Below are 16,649 nucleotides of genomic sequence, written 5' to 3' on the forward strand. Positions count from 1 at the left end.
GCTAGGAGGAGCAAGGGATCAAACTAGCAACCTTCCATTTACAAGTCAACCTGCTCTACCTCCTAAGCTACACCGACCCCTATTAATACTATACAAAACAATATGCATAACCAACTAAATTCGGATTCCACAGCAACCAAGGAGAGGCCGGCAGATAATTTCAGCAGAAAAAGGTGAAAGTGAAAGTAGAATGTTCCAGAGGATCCCGTTGCTGTTCCCTGGAGGAGAGCTCAGCGGCTGCGGATCTTGATGGACCTGCCGATGAGGAGAAAGAGGAGGCCGGACAGGAGTGCGAAAGCGATGCCCACGGGGGCCAGCATGAATGAGGGGCCATAGTGGAGGGACAACTCGAACCCGGGACACAAGTTGGAGCGCTGGTAGTCTACGTAGGGATCCACCACATCCAGCACCTGCACCCACAGAACGTACATCACGACCACACACAGCAGGAACACACCTAAGGGGGAAAGGGGGGAGAGACAGCACAGGGCAGAAAACATAAGGCGAACATTAACTATATTTCTGTGTGTGTATATTGTGTGTGTATTTGTGTGTGTGTGTGTGTGTGTGTGTGTGTGTGTGTGTGTGTGTGTGTGTGTGTGTGTGTTTGTGTGTTTGTCTGTGTGTGTACAAAAACAGCAATAATGGTCATACATGCATACATACATACATACAATTTTTTAAAATAAAGGTTATAAAGTGATGACCATGACAAAATGACGCAGTGAAAACCAAAAACAGATAATATTACCTTGAGTGGGGAGAAACACTCAACAAAAACAGATAATTCTAACTCAAGAAATTCAACAATAACATTATGCATGGACTTAGCAGGTTTACCTGCTAAGTCCATACATAAATTACAACTGGTACAAAACCCTGCAGCCCGTATCATTACTTAAACCCCCTCCATCAGTCACATAACCCCTGTCCTGCAGCAACTTCATTGGCTCCCCATCAAATATCGCATAATTTACAAAATCCTGCTTCTCACTTTTAAGGCCATCAACAATCTTGCCCCTCAGTATCTTACTGAGCTTCTCCATAGCAAGACACCCACCCGTTCTCTCAGAACGTCTTCCTCCATCCAGCTCACCCTCCCTCCAGCTCGCCTGGTTACCATGAGGTCAAGAGCATTCAGTCGCTCAGCTCCCCACCTCTGGAACTCTCTGCCTCATGACATCCAACACTCCAGTTCCCTTATCACCTTCAAATCTCACCTGAAAACGTATCTATTCACCCAAGCTTACTCCCTTTAAGTCAGTTGCATTCTGGGGACTAAAATGAACACACGTTTTTTTCTCTTGTACACTGTTTTATTATGTTGTTGTTGTTGTTGTTGTTTTTTGTTGTTTGCTTCCATGGATGTTTGATTTTGTAAGGTTGAGTGTCAAGAAAGGCGCCCATAAATATGCATTATTATTATTATTATTATTATTATTATTATTATTATTATTATTATTATTATTATTATTATTATAACCCCCATACTCCCAGCCAGAGCCTAAAGTTAAATAAAATACAAGGAAGAGAGGAAGAGAGGCGAGCCCTACCGGACACCAGGAAGAGCCCGCCCCCGGCCTTGTAGAGCTGGTGGCTGGCGAACGGAGCGGCACAGATGATGACGAAGCCCCCAACCACCACGGATACTACGCCGATGAGCATGAACACACTCCAGAAGCCTCTGTAGACTGAACACACAATGCAGCACTCGTCATCACTTCAAATGCACTGAACCACTGAACAGCCCAACAGTGCAAAGTAAACGGTTTGAGGTAGTTAGCGTATACAAGCAGGTAACAGAACAAACACAAACACACACAGATAGACTCTCAAACACACACACACACACACACGCACAAACACACACACATACACACGCACGCACGCACGCACGCACGCACGCACGCACGCACACACACACACACACACACACACACACACACAGATCTACTTGACTTACTTATAGCAGAATCATAGCTAGTGGCATTGTGTGCGCCTTGGTCCATAGGGAATGGGAACAGGTAGGCATGGACACATATTTTGGATTGTGGCTGATTTGCTGGATTGATAGAAAAGAAAGGAAAATGATCACACCGTTATGACAGCAGCTTGGATTGTAAATCAAACCATCCAGAGTTATTTGCTTTCATGCAATTCAGTACAATAATGTTTGTGAAGTACACAAGTGTGAGTCATGAATGAGCCTTTTATTCTATACATCCTCTCTTCTGGCCCACTTTGACCTCCCCCGACCCACACAGAAACCTGCTATGTGAAAGCACATGAAGGGGTTAGGATTCTTGCAGTGATCTTTCTCTGATTTGGTGAGCTAGCAAAATGACAACATTAGCAACACACTAACGATCTGGCAAACTCACTGAGCCACAGTTTCCACATCAGGTGAGTGTCGTCTGCGCCTTGTTCGACGCAGTCACACTTCCAGAAAAAGCCCTCGTGGTAGTAGGTGGTTGAGTCCCCCTTGGCCCCGCCATCGAACACCAAATCTCCTTGCTGTTAAAGGAGGGGCCTATAATTATAATAAGATGGGGCAATACAATTGTTGTGTAGAACTATCTCAGAGCAATGCAAGGTCGTCATGCTATTGAAATGAGCATGATGAAGGCAGCCGGTGGTTGGGCAAAAGGCCGGGGTCAAAGGTCGAGCACCAGGGGTTTTAACTGAGAGCCTCGGTAAGTTGACTAATTATCGTCGTTTAGACCTAACTGTCTTTTAGCTTCTGTTGTTGTTCTCTCTCTCTCTCACTTTCTCTCCAACACGCACACACACACACACACACAAACACACACACACACACACACACACACACACACACACACACACACACACACACACACACACACACACACACACACACACAAACACACACACACACACACACACACACACACACACACACACACACACACACACACACACACACACACACACACACACACACACACACACACACACACACACACACACACACAAACAGTCCTATAAAGGAGGATGGGGTTAAAGCTGCCAGAACAGTAGGACAGACTTCTATTTAACAAATAGAGTTCATCAAAACATTTGTACAGCAAGTTGCCACAGTCACACCCCCGCCACACAGCAGATTTAACTGGAGGTCAAGAGGCGGGTGAAAGGACCACCTCTGACCCAATGTAAGTCAGTTGTCAGCCAGCGTGCTGGCCAAAGAAGTCCTTATTCAGGAAATGTCCAATTATGCCAAAATTTGGCTATCCAAATGGATCATGAGGTTACTATTAAAAAATTAAAAAATCACCTAAAATCCTTAATCCTGCTAGTTTTCAACAATGCATTAAAAGCTGTTTATTCAAATATTTAAATCATAAGAGAATAATAGAACGGTCTTGCATCTGTTTGCAAACTTCTAATTCATCTTCCTATCCCCTATAACTTGTTTTTACAGCCCTGTTTATAACTAACATTAAGCATATATGTCATCTTGTTTTGAAAGGTAAATATAGTGCAGCCACTCCTTCAGTGTGTTCAGACTACATTACAAATCAATTTAATAGTGCTGATCTGATATCAGATCTGAATGACCGCTCCCAACCTGCAGCATGTTACGAGAAGCTAGTATTGCTGTAGCAGGCGATATTTGATGAACCACAAAGTATCACTGCTATTGAAGTACTAGTGATACTTGGTGATTCAATAACTGGGCATATATTATGCCTCTATCCTCTGCATAGCTGCACAACCACTACAGCAGAACAGTGTCCTGTTACAGGCAAAGGGGAGCTGCCAGGAGATGCCTGTCTGCTCGGCTGTTTATGCCTCGAAGGTTGTTTGGATTGTGTTGTGTGCGACTGTTTAAAGCTGCGGTGGGCAATTTAGAGAAACCAGTAAGAATACGGTACAGTTTAAATTATCCAACCAAGACATCCCACTCCTCCCTTCAGGCCTCCCCCCCCCCCCCCCCCCCCCCCCCCCAACACATGACTAGCTTGCGAGCTTCAGAAATAAGTCTGCCTAGCATTGTGGTTGACCCCCGCACAATGGGTGCGCGGGCAGAATGTGTGCAGGTAGATGAGTAGTTGGTAGACTGACAGGTCTATTGACCTGTCAGTCGATAATTTCATTCGGTCAGAATGAAATGATTGGATGGCTTATGGGATGTCTAATTACGGGACTTTGAAACAAATAGCAGATTTATTTTGCTGTCTGATTGCATTTTATTTTATTAATTGATTACTGTGGGGATGCAAAAATTATTTAAACAAATATTACAAAAATGTATTTTTTAACACAATGAATGCACAAATAATCATGTCAATTATTTAAAAACAAATTGACATTGAACAATATTATCACCAACTATAATTTCATACTCATGTGTAGGCCTCCCTTCGAGGTCCATTGTAGAATGAACCAACCGAGAATCAAACACGACCAGATTCATGGCACTAACAGTACAGATCTATGTTGTTATGCTCACCTCAATTGCCACTTCCCCGGGCCCGAATGACGCAGTGGGCACTGGCAAGCATTGCTCAGAGGCCAGGAGCCAGTAATCTGTTCCAAACGAGAGGAGGACGCATAGTGTGGCCAGCGCCCCAAAGATCCCTGCAAAGAACAGGGCCACGCTCAACTTCATGGTGCAGGAGGGCTGAAGGGCCACCTTATGGCACGGCTGGAAAGCAGCTGCTGTGAACAATCACAAGCTCGGCGGGCTCTCTTGTCCCCTGTCCTCCTTGTATAATAAAGTAAGTCCAAAGTGGTGCGATGTGTCTCTCTCTGTGCACCTGGGTTGTTCCTGGAACTTGTATGTTGCCTCCACTATAGTCCGTGAATGGGTTTGGCAGAGCAAGTCTGTGCACATGACCCCCTTGGACCCTCACTGCATCGAGCCCTCCCTCCCCCTGTCCCAGGTTATTTTGGGGGTTTGATCCAAAGTGACTGCTGGTGGTCTTGACAGAGCGGTCCCTCGGGGCTGGGCGTGTACGTGGTGGCGGGGTGGGGTTTAGACCAAGGGTGGGCCGGGGTGTGAGGGATCAGTAGGAGAACGTAAGGAACGTGCAGATCAACACGAAAATAACCGCTGGCAACTGGACCCCCCCCCAATGAAGCACATGGGAATGTTGGAGGAGGGGGTTCAGGGGTACACTGGCTGAAGTAATAGGGAAGCTATTCCTATATCACCCTTTCTTGAGAACACACACACATTATAAGACCAGACAGACTGCCATTTCCCTTGGCAGTGTCTGTATTTAGTAGTAGGCTGCTGGAGCTTTAGAACGGAGCCTCTCACGCATGCATGTCAATGTGGCTCTCAGCTGTTACCTGACTCCACAACAAAACACCGTCCCATGACATCAAGCCGCTGCTCTGATTAATACACACCTTTAAAGGCTGTGCTGTGAATCTAGGCCTACTACAACTAGTACTTTTAGCTGTTATTGATATAAATATTATTATTAGTGTGTGTGTGTGTGTGTGTGTGTGTGTGTGTGTGTGTGTGTGTGTGTGTGTGTGTGCGTGCGTGCGTGCGTGCGTGCGTGCGTGCGTGCGTGCGTGCGTGCGTGTGTGTGTGTGTGTGTGTGAGCATATAAACAAAGTTAAAATGTACATATTTATTGAAAAAACATAAATGCTCAGCAGACATACATAGATCAAAATAAGACAGATCTTGACATATGACATTTTAATAGATTGGACATAATAAATGTTTGTAATTATACATATATTTATGATAGAATACAGATAGAAAAACCTTTTTCGGTTTTTCTGATAGTTACAATATAGATACATGATCGTACTAGATTTACAAAGCGTCACTGATCTCTGGAGTCCACATCAGACACGTGGTGATGTGCCTTACCAGTCCAGAAGGTGGGGCACAAGTGACGAAAATTTCAACCAATACAGACTAAGATTGCTTTGCTATCCCGGGTTCTCTATGCTTTGCATAGAGAACCCGGGATTTAATAAACATATTTTCAGGGACATATACAAGTGGTAAATGCATGGTGAATTGAGGTATATCATATTGTTACAAAGGAAGCCCTATTTAATATGGGAAGCAGCCTTGGATGCATTATGAGAAGCAGCATGCAAAATTGAGCAAGCCTCCTGACGTAATCGGACGATACCAAATGTGATGACTGAGAGGGTTCCGCCACACGGAAGCAAACAGTAATGTATCTACTTACAAGCTATCGCTGTATTCATTCATGTAATATCTTTGTAAGCTTGATCTAACCGTAGATAAACACACTTGTGATAGTTTTTATTCTTGCTTTCGCAAATAAGAAACCCAATAGTGATTAAAACACCCCTTATCAGTGCGGCCATAGCCTAAACCTAGCAATGTTGTTATGGACGATCACCCGGATAGTGGGACTGTGCTTCTACATATAGCCGCTTCCGTATTGGATACCAGGAGCTTTACTTGCAGGAGAATGAATCACACAAAATGTAACACATTGTTACAGAAACCAAGAAGACAGTCGCGGATTATAAAATGTATCTATGTGGTTGGTTTCATGGTAAGTAAAACAATGTTGTATATGTTGCATGTCTGTGTTTGTGCTTTAAAAAGTCATGATTTTATGTCAATTAAAAATAAATAATGTAGTGATTTTGACCATCCCACCATTGAACTTAATATTGCTGTAATTGACTTGATTCCAATGCTTGGACAGGTTTTGTAGACACATTGAAGTGGGTTGATTGCTGCATCTTCAAACGCATCACCCCTGTCAAATAAACGTGTTGAAAGGGTGACTGTCTGTCTTTCAGATGCTCTTGGATCCTTAACATGTGTAAGGACATTTATAAACAAGGACAACACGAACCATTATATGAGTTAAACACGAGGATTTCATTTGTCGGAAAGGCGAAATTGTTACAATATAAGAATAATTGTAATTATTGCTTTACATAAGTACTACAATCAAAATGTTTTGCATCACACTTGGCATTTAGTGATGAAGAGAGCTTCTATTCTCGTATTCTGAGCTATTGGTACTCATGGAATAGTAACTTAGTCAGAAAGCACTTATAGAAACCTAGGGTCATGCTGATCAATTAACATAAAGCAGGATCATTACAACCTGAGTGTTATAACTGAAGAATGCAGATATGCAGTTAGGGTTATGTTGAGTGAATCTAACCCGGCCAAATGTTGAATGAGTGCCTTCTTTCCTTGTACCTGAACAGCAATTAGTCGCCGCCATGAGTATTGTTATGTTGACACAAGGATACGTAAAGTTTATTGAGGAAGAACCTGTCGTAACGTATCCCTCACTCCTCTTTGACCCCGTTTGATGTGCAGGATCTCTTTGGAGTGAGTATGATCATTCCTCTTCTGAGCCACCATGTGAAGCACCTTGGAGCCAGTCCCACGGTGGCGGGCATCGTAGGTAGGTACCAGACACTGCTTGCGCTCTAGTAGTTTGAGGGTGGGGACAACAGGACAGCCATGTTGGTTCACACCTTGCATACATGGCTGCCATCAAGGCCGCAACCACACAGACGTATGAATAGCAAAAGATACCGTTTTGATCTTGACCTCTTACTTTTCACGTTGGATTTTTTTTTTTAGATTATACTTCAGTGTACAACATACATGTTAGAAGGACTCAGGAATAGTTTAAACTGTGGTTATAATTTGTAACACTTTATTTGAGAGATATGTTGGATTATTTGCTGCAATGTAAAACTAATAGTTTTGTTTCAGGTTCAACCTATGGGATCCTGCAGCTCTTCTCCAGTACTATAGTCGTAAGTATTTACTAAGTATGAATATTGAAAGCTCCCAAATCATTAAGCTTGATACATTTCTCTTTATTTGTATTCAATTAAATGTTTCTAAGCTTTAAGTCCTTTCAGGTTTATTTAGCTGTCATGTAATTAAATAGTGCTAAATAACACACTGCTTCTCGTATTTTAAATAACTTTTGTGAGATTAGGCTCAAGTGGTACCCCATGGCTTGAACCGAGGGGCAATACAATCACATTGTCGAGTGGTCTAAAAGAAAGAGTGTCTGGAACAGCCCTTTTAAAATGGTCTTGATAATACTACTAAACAATGACCAACTGAATGCGGATTCTCACAGCAACCAAAGTCTCTGCACTCCTCCTAGGGCTGCTCTAATTGGCTTAAATCTTTGGGTCATGCAACAAATTAGAGAAATAAGGAGTCATCTGTGGTTCCCGTAGGGGAATGGGGAGAAAGAATTGGTGAGAACAGCCAGTTCTCTATAAGGAGATCTCCAATGGCTACACCCAGAGCACTGCAAATTCGATTGGTTCTAATTCTATTACACCGGCAGTTTTTTGTGTGTGCGTGGGTTTGTCAAGTCTTGGTATAATATTGAACATGACCAGGTGTTACCGCAGAGACACACAAAGAGACAGACAGAGATTTTTTTAAAGAAATGTGGAATCGATATAATTGTGTTTAGTGACCTGATCTTTTATATTTATATCCACTGGACAGACCACATGAAAAGACCAAAGGAGAAAGAGCACACATTTTGTCTACACGTTATGTCAAAGCTGTTGCTTTCATGAAGTCATTTCTTAATTTGTCTCCTTTTGTTAGTATGCCTTTGTATGATTCTGCTGTCCCTGTATGGATCACACTTCATAAAGGATTGGTTGTTGTGGAAGAAACTCAATTTGAGTGTCTTCTCTGCCCTGCAGTAGTCCTGCCCTGTAGTTCTAGATGTCCTTTCCTAATATGGTTAGATGGAGGGTCCCACTGAGTGGGGAGTTAGTGTGGATGATGTGGGGAAGTTATTGGTCGATCGCATTCCCTGATTGGATCCTGGGGACACACTGGGATTCCAAACTGTAGCAGCGTGAGGAAGCCGTTGGGTGAATCTCTAGCGTCTGTTTGTCCATTCATTCCATTCAGTTAGCAGCTGGCAGCCCTCAGGCCATCCCCTGGGCTATCTAATTTTACATACCTTTCATATGTGACGAAAGGCGGATGACATATCCAAATTAATCAAAGCTTTTTGAAAAAGCTGGTATTATTTTTGAATTAAGTGATAATACATTATGCATTAGGCGGACCAGTTCTTACACCTTTCCCTTGATTCTCCCACTAGCAACAGAGTCAGGAGCTCAAAGTGTGTGAGACTGATTGGTAATACACTGCATCTAGTTAAACCCTCTACTTCTGGGTGTGGTCCACCAGAGAGACATAAGCAGTCGTAGAGAGGCCTGATAGAGGGTTAAGGAGCCAGGGTTTTCATCTTGGCTGTGAAGATGCATACATTTCCATGCAGGGTGCCGTTGGAGAAGCTGGTTCTCAGGGATATTATACGATTGTTTACCTTGATCTCATAAACGATACTGTACAAGGGAGCTCGCTCTTTGTCACAGGTTGCAATAAAAACTATTGAGGTTTGCTTTGTTGCCACACAAAACTCAAGTCAAGAAGGTGTTGCTCAATGCAAACTACGAAAATAAAACATTGGCCAACAACCAGTTGTTTACTATTGTAGGGCCTCACAGCTTCCAAATGCAGCCAGATAGATACTATGTATTCACAATGGCCGTCCGCTTATCATCAAAAGGATAGAACTAATATTAAAAACCATTTGAGCTGAGAACCAGAACAATCAGACCTAAGCTCAGATGTCACCCGTTCCCCTAACAAGGTGAAATCTGTATTGTAAACAGAAACAACAATGTACTCACCAACGTGGCTTTACATTTCAGCAAAAATGCATCTTGCCGAAGCATATCCTTTCAGGAGGGCTGTCTTCTAAACTATTTTGTCAGGTTGCTTATTGTCAGTTCCCCCCACCTTCTTTATGTCTCTGAAGACAGGTCATCCAACCATGTTTCATTCTTCGTTTAAATATTCATGTGTTTTTACAGGCAGCAGGTCCATATGTATAGCAAAGCATGGCCGACGCTAGCAGTCTTAGGCCCAATCTCAATTCACCCCCCATGTCCCCACCAATTTAGCCATTTTGCGCATTCACACATAGGGGTAGGGCGTTCACGCGGTAGGGTTTCTGTAATCCATTTATATATTATAGACAATTTCTCTATCACCTATAACATAAAGACGCTAGTATGCTGACCATATTTCCCCCTTTGATGGCACATGAATGGAAGCATGTATTTAGGTTAAGAAACTAAGTAAGCCAGTGGTGTTACGATTTCTGTTGGTTTTAAACTTCAAACAAAGCTGCCTTCTGATAAGCTTCGAAAGGTCAGCCTCATCCCGCCAAATTTTACATGGTTTGAACTCTGAGCACAGCGTCAAGATGGAAAACCCAAGAGCTCCATAGGAACACGTTGAGAAAACTTGCAGCGGTGACGTCTACACTCCCGTGCAGACCACTTAAACCTCTCTGGGTCTACACTCAACCTGATGGCTCTGTATTGATTTATTTTATATAGATGGAAACCAATTCCCCATTTGAAGGCTGGGCATGGGCATTGCAGTCCAAATCTGTTCTGATGTTTGACTAGGATCTCCATCAAAAAGCTCATGTGTGTGTGGGGGGATTTAGACGTCAGGGCAGGATAGCTTTGGTGAAACAGTTACGAGGATGACGCTCCATCGCCTGTTCTAGGCGGTTTCTGGTAGCCATTGGGCCCTTCCCATCCCACCTCGTATATGGAGTAACAGCGGTGCCCGGGTTCACTCACATTTCAGGATTTGAAATTTGATTAGCATACGTTGTTAACCACACCTGATCTTGCATTCCTGGTGGTCAGCCCTGTGGGGTTTGAACATGCAAATAGTTTAATTACAGGTTAAAAGCGATGTAATCGTTGTATAAATTAGGCAGTACTGCTAGCTATGCCAAAGGCAACCGACGATCAAACTCTTCACACGATTAGTGTATAATTTTTGTTTGTCATAAGTCCCCCGATAAGATCTGCCTGTCGCCGGTTCTGTAGCTGTTGACTCAGTGGTTGTGTTAGCCGTTTACATAATTTACATTTAGGACATCTGGTTCACCTAGAAGGCGCAGCACCTTTTTTAAAAAAGAACTGATTCATAATAATAACCAAGTCAATCTCTCTCCTTTTTACTACGACTTATATGATGTTATGACTGATGTCATTCAAGTATTTAGGATACGCTAGACATCTTTTTATTATCAATATCTAAACTCCGGCTTCCTAAATGAAACATATATTTGACATATAAAATACAATCCTCCCTGCTCTAATATGCACAGATCAAGCAGTTAATTCCATATAAAGCCTTTATAAATCCTGTGAATATAATGTACAGCATATGTAGAGGAACATGGTTGTTTATGAGATTTTTTTTTGTGTGTGTGTGTGTGTGTGTGTGTGTGTGTGTGTGTGTGTGTGTGTGTGTGTGTGTGTGTGTGTGTGTGTGTGTGTGTGTGTGTGTGTGTGTGTGTGTGTGTGTGTGTGTGTGTGTGTGTGTGGCAGGGTGGCTGGAGCGACGTGGTGGGGAGGCGCTACTCTCTGCTGACCTGCCTGCTGCTCAGCTCTCTGGGCTATGGGTTGCTGGGGCTCTCCTCCAGCATCACGCTGTTCGTCATCGCTCGGATACCCGTGGGTGAGTAGGGGAGTAGGGGCCCAGGTACGACAAGGACATCTCTCACTGTACCCGCCCACCAGCCCACCAGCCTTATACTGAGTCAGGCCCGTTTTAAATTGTAACTTTGTGACCTTTAATACTTTCCCATATATATTCCTGTATAATAATAAATTATAATTTCATTCATTTTTACCCAAATGCCTTCTCTATCGATTTTCGTAACAACCTTTAATGCAGTTACCTAGGCTAACATTGTGCATAAACCATACAATTTTGTATTGAAGATATGTCTGATTTTATTTCCTTGGTCTGACCCCAAACCAAGGCTAATAGAGGGAATCCGTTAGTTGTGCAGACAAGGAGTTGTGTTATTAACTGCAAGAATGTGCCATGCACCCTTTGTCCACTCAGGGCTGTTCAAGCACTCGCTGTCCATCTGCAGAGCCCTGCTGTCGGACCTGGTGTCGGAGACAGAGCGGCCCCTGGTGATGGGACACTTTAACGCAGCGTCCAGTGTGGGCTTCATCCTCGGCCCGGTGGTAGGGGGCTACCTGGCCGAACACGAGGGGGGCTTCTACACGTCCTCATTCACCTGTGCCGCCATCTTCCTCCTCAACGCAGGTAAGGAGGATGATGATGATGGTGGTGGTTGTGTGTACAGTGCAGTCTATATATACCGCTCTCTGACGACGATCCCTATCTGAATCAAACCAATGGAGAAAGCAAATCCCATGCAAATGGACCAACTGTTCCGCCAAGCAGACGTGCACGTTGCCGACCAACATGCGTATGGAATGGTACCGTTTTGCATTAGATAAAGGCGAGGGAGACGGCTCCACTTTTAAAACATCCACTGCCCAACACGCATAGGGCTATCTATGTAACCTTTTGACATGATGGTCCGTTTACTTATTTGGGAATAAAAGAAGTAGAAAACCATCACGTATACAATTAAAAAAATACATTTGATCTATTGAGCCAGCCATTCCTGACGTGTAATGAACGAGTTGTGTGCTCCAGGGCTGGTGTGGATGCTGCCCTGGAGTGAGGCGCTCGTCAAGAGGACCGACGCCAACTCCAACAGCCACATCTGCGAGATCTGTCCCGACCACAACGCCACCAAGAACGGGGCCTACCAGAACGGCTCCTCCCAGGGGAACAACCACCACTCCGTGCCCAAAGAGGAGCTCCCGGAGCCCGGTGCCTCCCCCACCCCGGGCAAGCCGCCCTCCGCCCTCACCCGGTGGAGGCACGTGTCCCTGCTGCAGCCCGCCTGGAGGCAGCTGGCCTCGGTGGTCTCCAGGATCCGGCTGGTGGCCACGTCCGACATGTGGGACCTGTTCCTGGTGCGCCTGCTCATGGCCATCGGCATCATGCTGTACTACAGCAACTTCACCCTGGCCATGGAGGAGCGCTTCTCCATCAAGCCCAAGGTGACGGGCTACCTGATCAGCTACAGCAGCACGCTGGGCGCGCTGGCCGGCTGCCTGGTGGGGCCCGTCACCGCGCTCTACGGCAAGGACATGCCGGCGCTGCTGCTGCACTCCACCGTGCTCACGTGCGGCCTCATCTTCCTGTACGCCGCCGCGCCCAGCGTGGGTCAGGTGGTGGTCAGCTCCACCTTCTTTGCCATCTCCACCACCATCGGGCGCACCTGCATCACGGACCTGGAGCTGCAGAGGGGGGGCCTCCAGGCCAGCGGGACCCTGATCGGGGCCGGACAGTCGGTCACGGCCGTCGGTCGCATCCTGGCCCCACTCCTCTCCGGACTGGCCCAGGAGGTCAGCCCCTGCGGACCGCCCAGCCTGGGGGTACTGCTGGCGCTGTCGGCCGCCATTCTGCTCATGTTCCGGATCCCCAAGTGGAGTGGCAGAGGGAAGACCAAGACGGCCAAACTCTGAGATACACAGAGACAGAGTGGGAGAGACAGACGGAGTGGGAGAGAGACACAGACAGAGAGAGAGAGAGAGAGAGAGAGAGAGAGAATGTGTGCGAGTGTGAGAACGAATGGCATGAGTCTCTACATGTCGGTCATTCACCAGACATTTTTTATTTCTTTTTATAGGGTGCCGGTGGCAGACATGAGCAGTAGATCAACGAACTGTGCCTATGCCATTCTTACCTCCAAAAGGTAGATGGTTATAATTAGCATTTTAGGGCAACACTTGAACATTCAGGACGGCGTTTCTTTTTAGAAGAGGTATGGTCTTGTAAAATGATTGACCTAGAGGACAGCGACTCCATCTGTTGCCTTATTTGATAGCTTAACCACTATACATCCAAACCACTTCCCATTCCTACCACTACATATCCCGAAAATACTTGTTTAAAGGAATACTTTTTATAAAATAAAGTTATTGTCCACATACCCATACAATTAGAGCATTTACCATTGAATGTTTTTATCTCAAATTAGCCCAGCGCTGGAGCATTTGACCGAGTCAGCAAAAATCAATGGAAGCGTATGAGATTCTGTAGCTTCTTCAGTGACATGAGGGTAAAGTCCACCATGACTGTTTTCTCAATATAAACAGTAAATCAAAAAGTAAATCAAAATACCGTAGTTTCACTGAGAAAGTTAGCCAATCTCATCTGCTTTCATGGGTTTTTGCAAACTCGGTCAAGGGCTAGCTCAGTCTAATCGACACTGGGCTGATTGATAATTAAGTGGTATGTTTTATTCATAGGTAAGTCAGAAGACTACTTTAACTACAAATCCCAGCAGTACAAACCCCAGAAAGCATGATATACTGTACTTAATATCCTGAAAGAGGAAGAGGAGAGGGACCCTTTCCAAACTTTCCAATGAAAAACTCTTTTAGCATGATTTTTGAGAGACTGTTCTGAAGGTAGTTTTTGAGTTGCAGGTTGGTCATACAACTCCAATCTACCTCAACAAACACACACATACTTTGCTCAATATACTACTGAAGGTGTTTTTATGGTGAGATTTTAGTCTGGTTTGTTATATAGCCTACAAACATTTACTGTACCCTATTTCATGTTGAATTTATTTACATTTGTTAACAGACTGCTGAATTAGACAATTATTTATCTTGGGTGAGGCTTAAGTGGACACTTTAAAGGGTTTTTGTTGCTCGTTTGGTAATTTCACTCCTTAGTTACTATAAAATGACAACTGATTTATAGAGACAAAAGAGCTGTGAAGATGTATTTAAGGGTCACCTTAAATAAATAATGTATATCCAGATTATTTTAATGGACCACAGTGAATAAAACCTTTTTCTATTTTTTGAGTCTCTTGTCCCAAGATATTTGTGTTGATAGCAGCATAGTCTATTAAGCATTAGGGAACCAAAGAGAGACTATGGGTGGTGATGGGTCCTCCAATTACATTACAAGTGCACACATTCCCTGATGGATTTCTGGGACATCCCAAATAAAGTAGAATATAACATGACCACAAGAACCACAGGAGTTATGAGACACCAAAACCAATAGTAATACCAGAAGTATTAGAAATCGATAGGCATAAATGAATACAAACAAGTAAAAAATAAAATGTATGCCCATATGCAGTCTATTAAAACATTTATTGCTTTTATGATTTAGGTACTTGGAGAGCCCTTAATACAATAGCATAACTAGAGCGCCATCTTGTGGACAAACATATGTAGCCCGAGTTGTTGCATGAGGGCTACAAGGATGACTGTTCAACCGTGTCCATAGATAAAACATAATAAATTTGGCGACAAGGCACAAAATAAAACATCTAGGCTACATTACTCTTGGATAAATACACAGATGCAAACATTGGATTTTAAATAAAAAGCTGACAAACCTTTAGTCAGCACTGTTCACGCAGGAACCGGGTCATGGGTAGGCGGGCCTATCCGGGAGCTCAACCGCCAGCAAGCAAAAATACTGACTAATCCATCACCTTTACCGACAAAGTAATAATCCATTTCAACCACCAGAATCAGTTGTGGACTACCAAAGACAAATACAAATAATCAAGTAATTTCTCATATTTTCATATATTCTATGACATCGTAGAAAAGCACAGTATTTATTATATGTAGACAATAACAACTGCATAGACTTCACTGAGGATATGAAGATCGAATCCAGAAGTTCCCAGTCAAACCGCTTGAGGGCACTAACATGCCCTCAAAGAAACAACAAATCCACAATAGAGCTGTACCTCAAAGCACCTTCATACTATTCAGTTAAAACTGCACTTTGTAAGTTTACACACTAGCCTCCTAGAAAAATGAACCTTGAGTGGATTAACTCATGGATGGGCACGTTTTACTCTTGAGAATCTTTGTTGTTGATATCTTTGGATGGAGTAAATACTTGCAGTAGAAAAGTTAAATAATGTTTTTTGGTGGTTTGGGTTCGTTTTGGTTTCTTCCATCCACGATATGACTGCTCTGCTCTGTCGGCTTCGAAGGACCTTCAGATCCATTAACCAATAGGATCTGAAGGGGCTTGAGCTGTCGTTTAAGGGGGACTGGCTCCGCATAATAAGAGGACACCGCCTCTGCTTGAGTGGAGCGCCAAACCTTTCTAACCATGTTGAATTTTGTGCGTTTCTTTGGCACATTCTCCAACTCACTAAAGCCGTCTTACATTTTGCCTTCAGCAATATAATCGACACAACCCAACAAAAGTATTGACAGCCTTATAATATGCAGGCCTACATATTTTTATGCTTTGTCTTTCACAAATGAATGCTGAACGTGACTGGTTGCCTAGGCTGACATTACTATTTACTTAGAATCAAATCAACGCAACACGTAATATCATGCCAGGTCACGTAAAGCAGGTTGTAGGCTCAATGATGTCTCCCGCCAAGATGTGGATGCTGGGGATCGAATCCAATCCATTTGCTGGGAGTCAAACATCCACGATCATTCCACGAGTAAAACACGAGTAAAACACTGTGTTTTATTTGAATAAAATATGTCATTTTGTCGACCAATAGATAAAAACATACAATAAACAGATAGGTCTAAAAGTTCTGAAAAGACTTTCTGCTTCTTTTAGATGTTTTTATTTATCCTTACAATGTATGCTGCCCAGATGTTTGCCAGAATCAATCATTCAATAATTTGACAATAAGTGCAGAAAACGTAAAACTTACCTTAAAACATAA

The 16,649-nt window shown here is 43.7% G+C and overlaps 2 protein-coding genes across 3 annotated transcripts in view; one reads left to right on the forward strand and one right to left on the reverse strand.

Moving 5' to 3' along the window:
* Window positions 1–4,916, reverse strand: part of tmem182a (transmembrane protein 182a) — a 5,502-nt gene extending 586 nt beyond the window's left edge. Inside the window, exons 1-5 of the mRNA XM_030344314.1 lie at window positions 4,472–4,916; window positions 2,382–2,514; window positions 1,964–2,062; window positions 1,554–1,691; window positions 1–457 (exon numbers count right to left, since the gene is read on the reverse strand). The exon at window positions 1–457 is cut by the window's left edge and continues 586 nt beyond it. Of these exons, the coding sequence (XP_030200174.1) occupies window positions 231–457; window positions 1,554–1,691; window positions 1,964–2,062; window positions 2,382–2,514; window positions 4,472–4,630 (756 nt within the window). The 5' untranslated portion in view covers window positions 4,631–4,916 and the 3' untranslated portion in view covers window positions 1–230. The remainder of the gene's footprint in view (window positions 458–1,553; window positions 1,692–1,963; window positions 2,063–2,381; window positions 2,515–4,471) is intronic.
* Window positions 4,917–5,889: 973 nt separating this feature from the next.
* mfsd9 (major facilitator superfamily domain containing 9) lies at window positions 5,890–14,784 on the forward strand. Of its 2 annotated transcripts, none has more exons than XM_030344072.1 (6): window positions 5,890–6,521; window positions 7,310–7,397; window positions 7,704–7,758; window positions 11,416–11,545; window positions 11,939–12,148; window positions 12,548–14,784. In XM_030344072.1, the coding sequence occupies exons 1-6, from the start codon at window positions 6,497–6,499 to the stop codon at window positions 13,426–13,428; spliced, it is 1,389 nt and encodes a 462-aa protein (XP_030199932.1). In that variant the 5' UTR covers window positions 5,890–6,496; the 3' UTR covers window positions 13,429–14,784. The 2 variants fall into 2 exon arrangements, with proteins under 2 accessions (XP_030199932.1, XP_030199931.1); XM_030344071.1 differs by having other exon boundaries at window positions 7,715–7,758.
* The last annotated feature ends 1,865 nt before the right edge of the window (window positions 14,785–16,649 follow it).

This window comes from Gadus morhua, chromosome 20 (assembly GCF_902167405.1).
Source record: "Gadus morhua chromosome 20, gadMor3.0, whole genome shotgun sequence".
Lineage (NCBI taxonomy): Eukaryota > Metazoa > Chordata > Actinopteri > Gadiformes > Gadidae > Gadus > Gadus morhua.

Bases quoted from the DNA above. Each gene is read 5' to 3' on its own strand.
- mfsd9 (XM_030344071.1), top strand. From the start codon at position 6,351: ATGGACGATCACCCGGATAGTGGGACTGTGCTTCTACATATAGCCGCT. The intron at 7,759-11,415 runs GTAAGTATTTAC...TGTGTGTGGCAG, and splicing joins TCTTCTCCAGTACTATAGTC to GGTGGCTGGAGCGACGTGGT. The intron at 11,546-11,938 runs GTGAGTAGGGGA...TTGTCCACTCAG, and splicing joins CATCGCTCGGATACCCGTGG to GGCTGTTCAAGCACTCGCTG.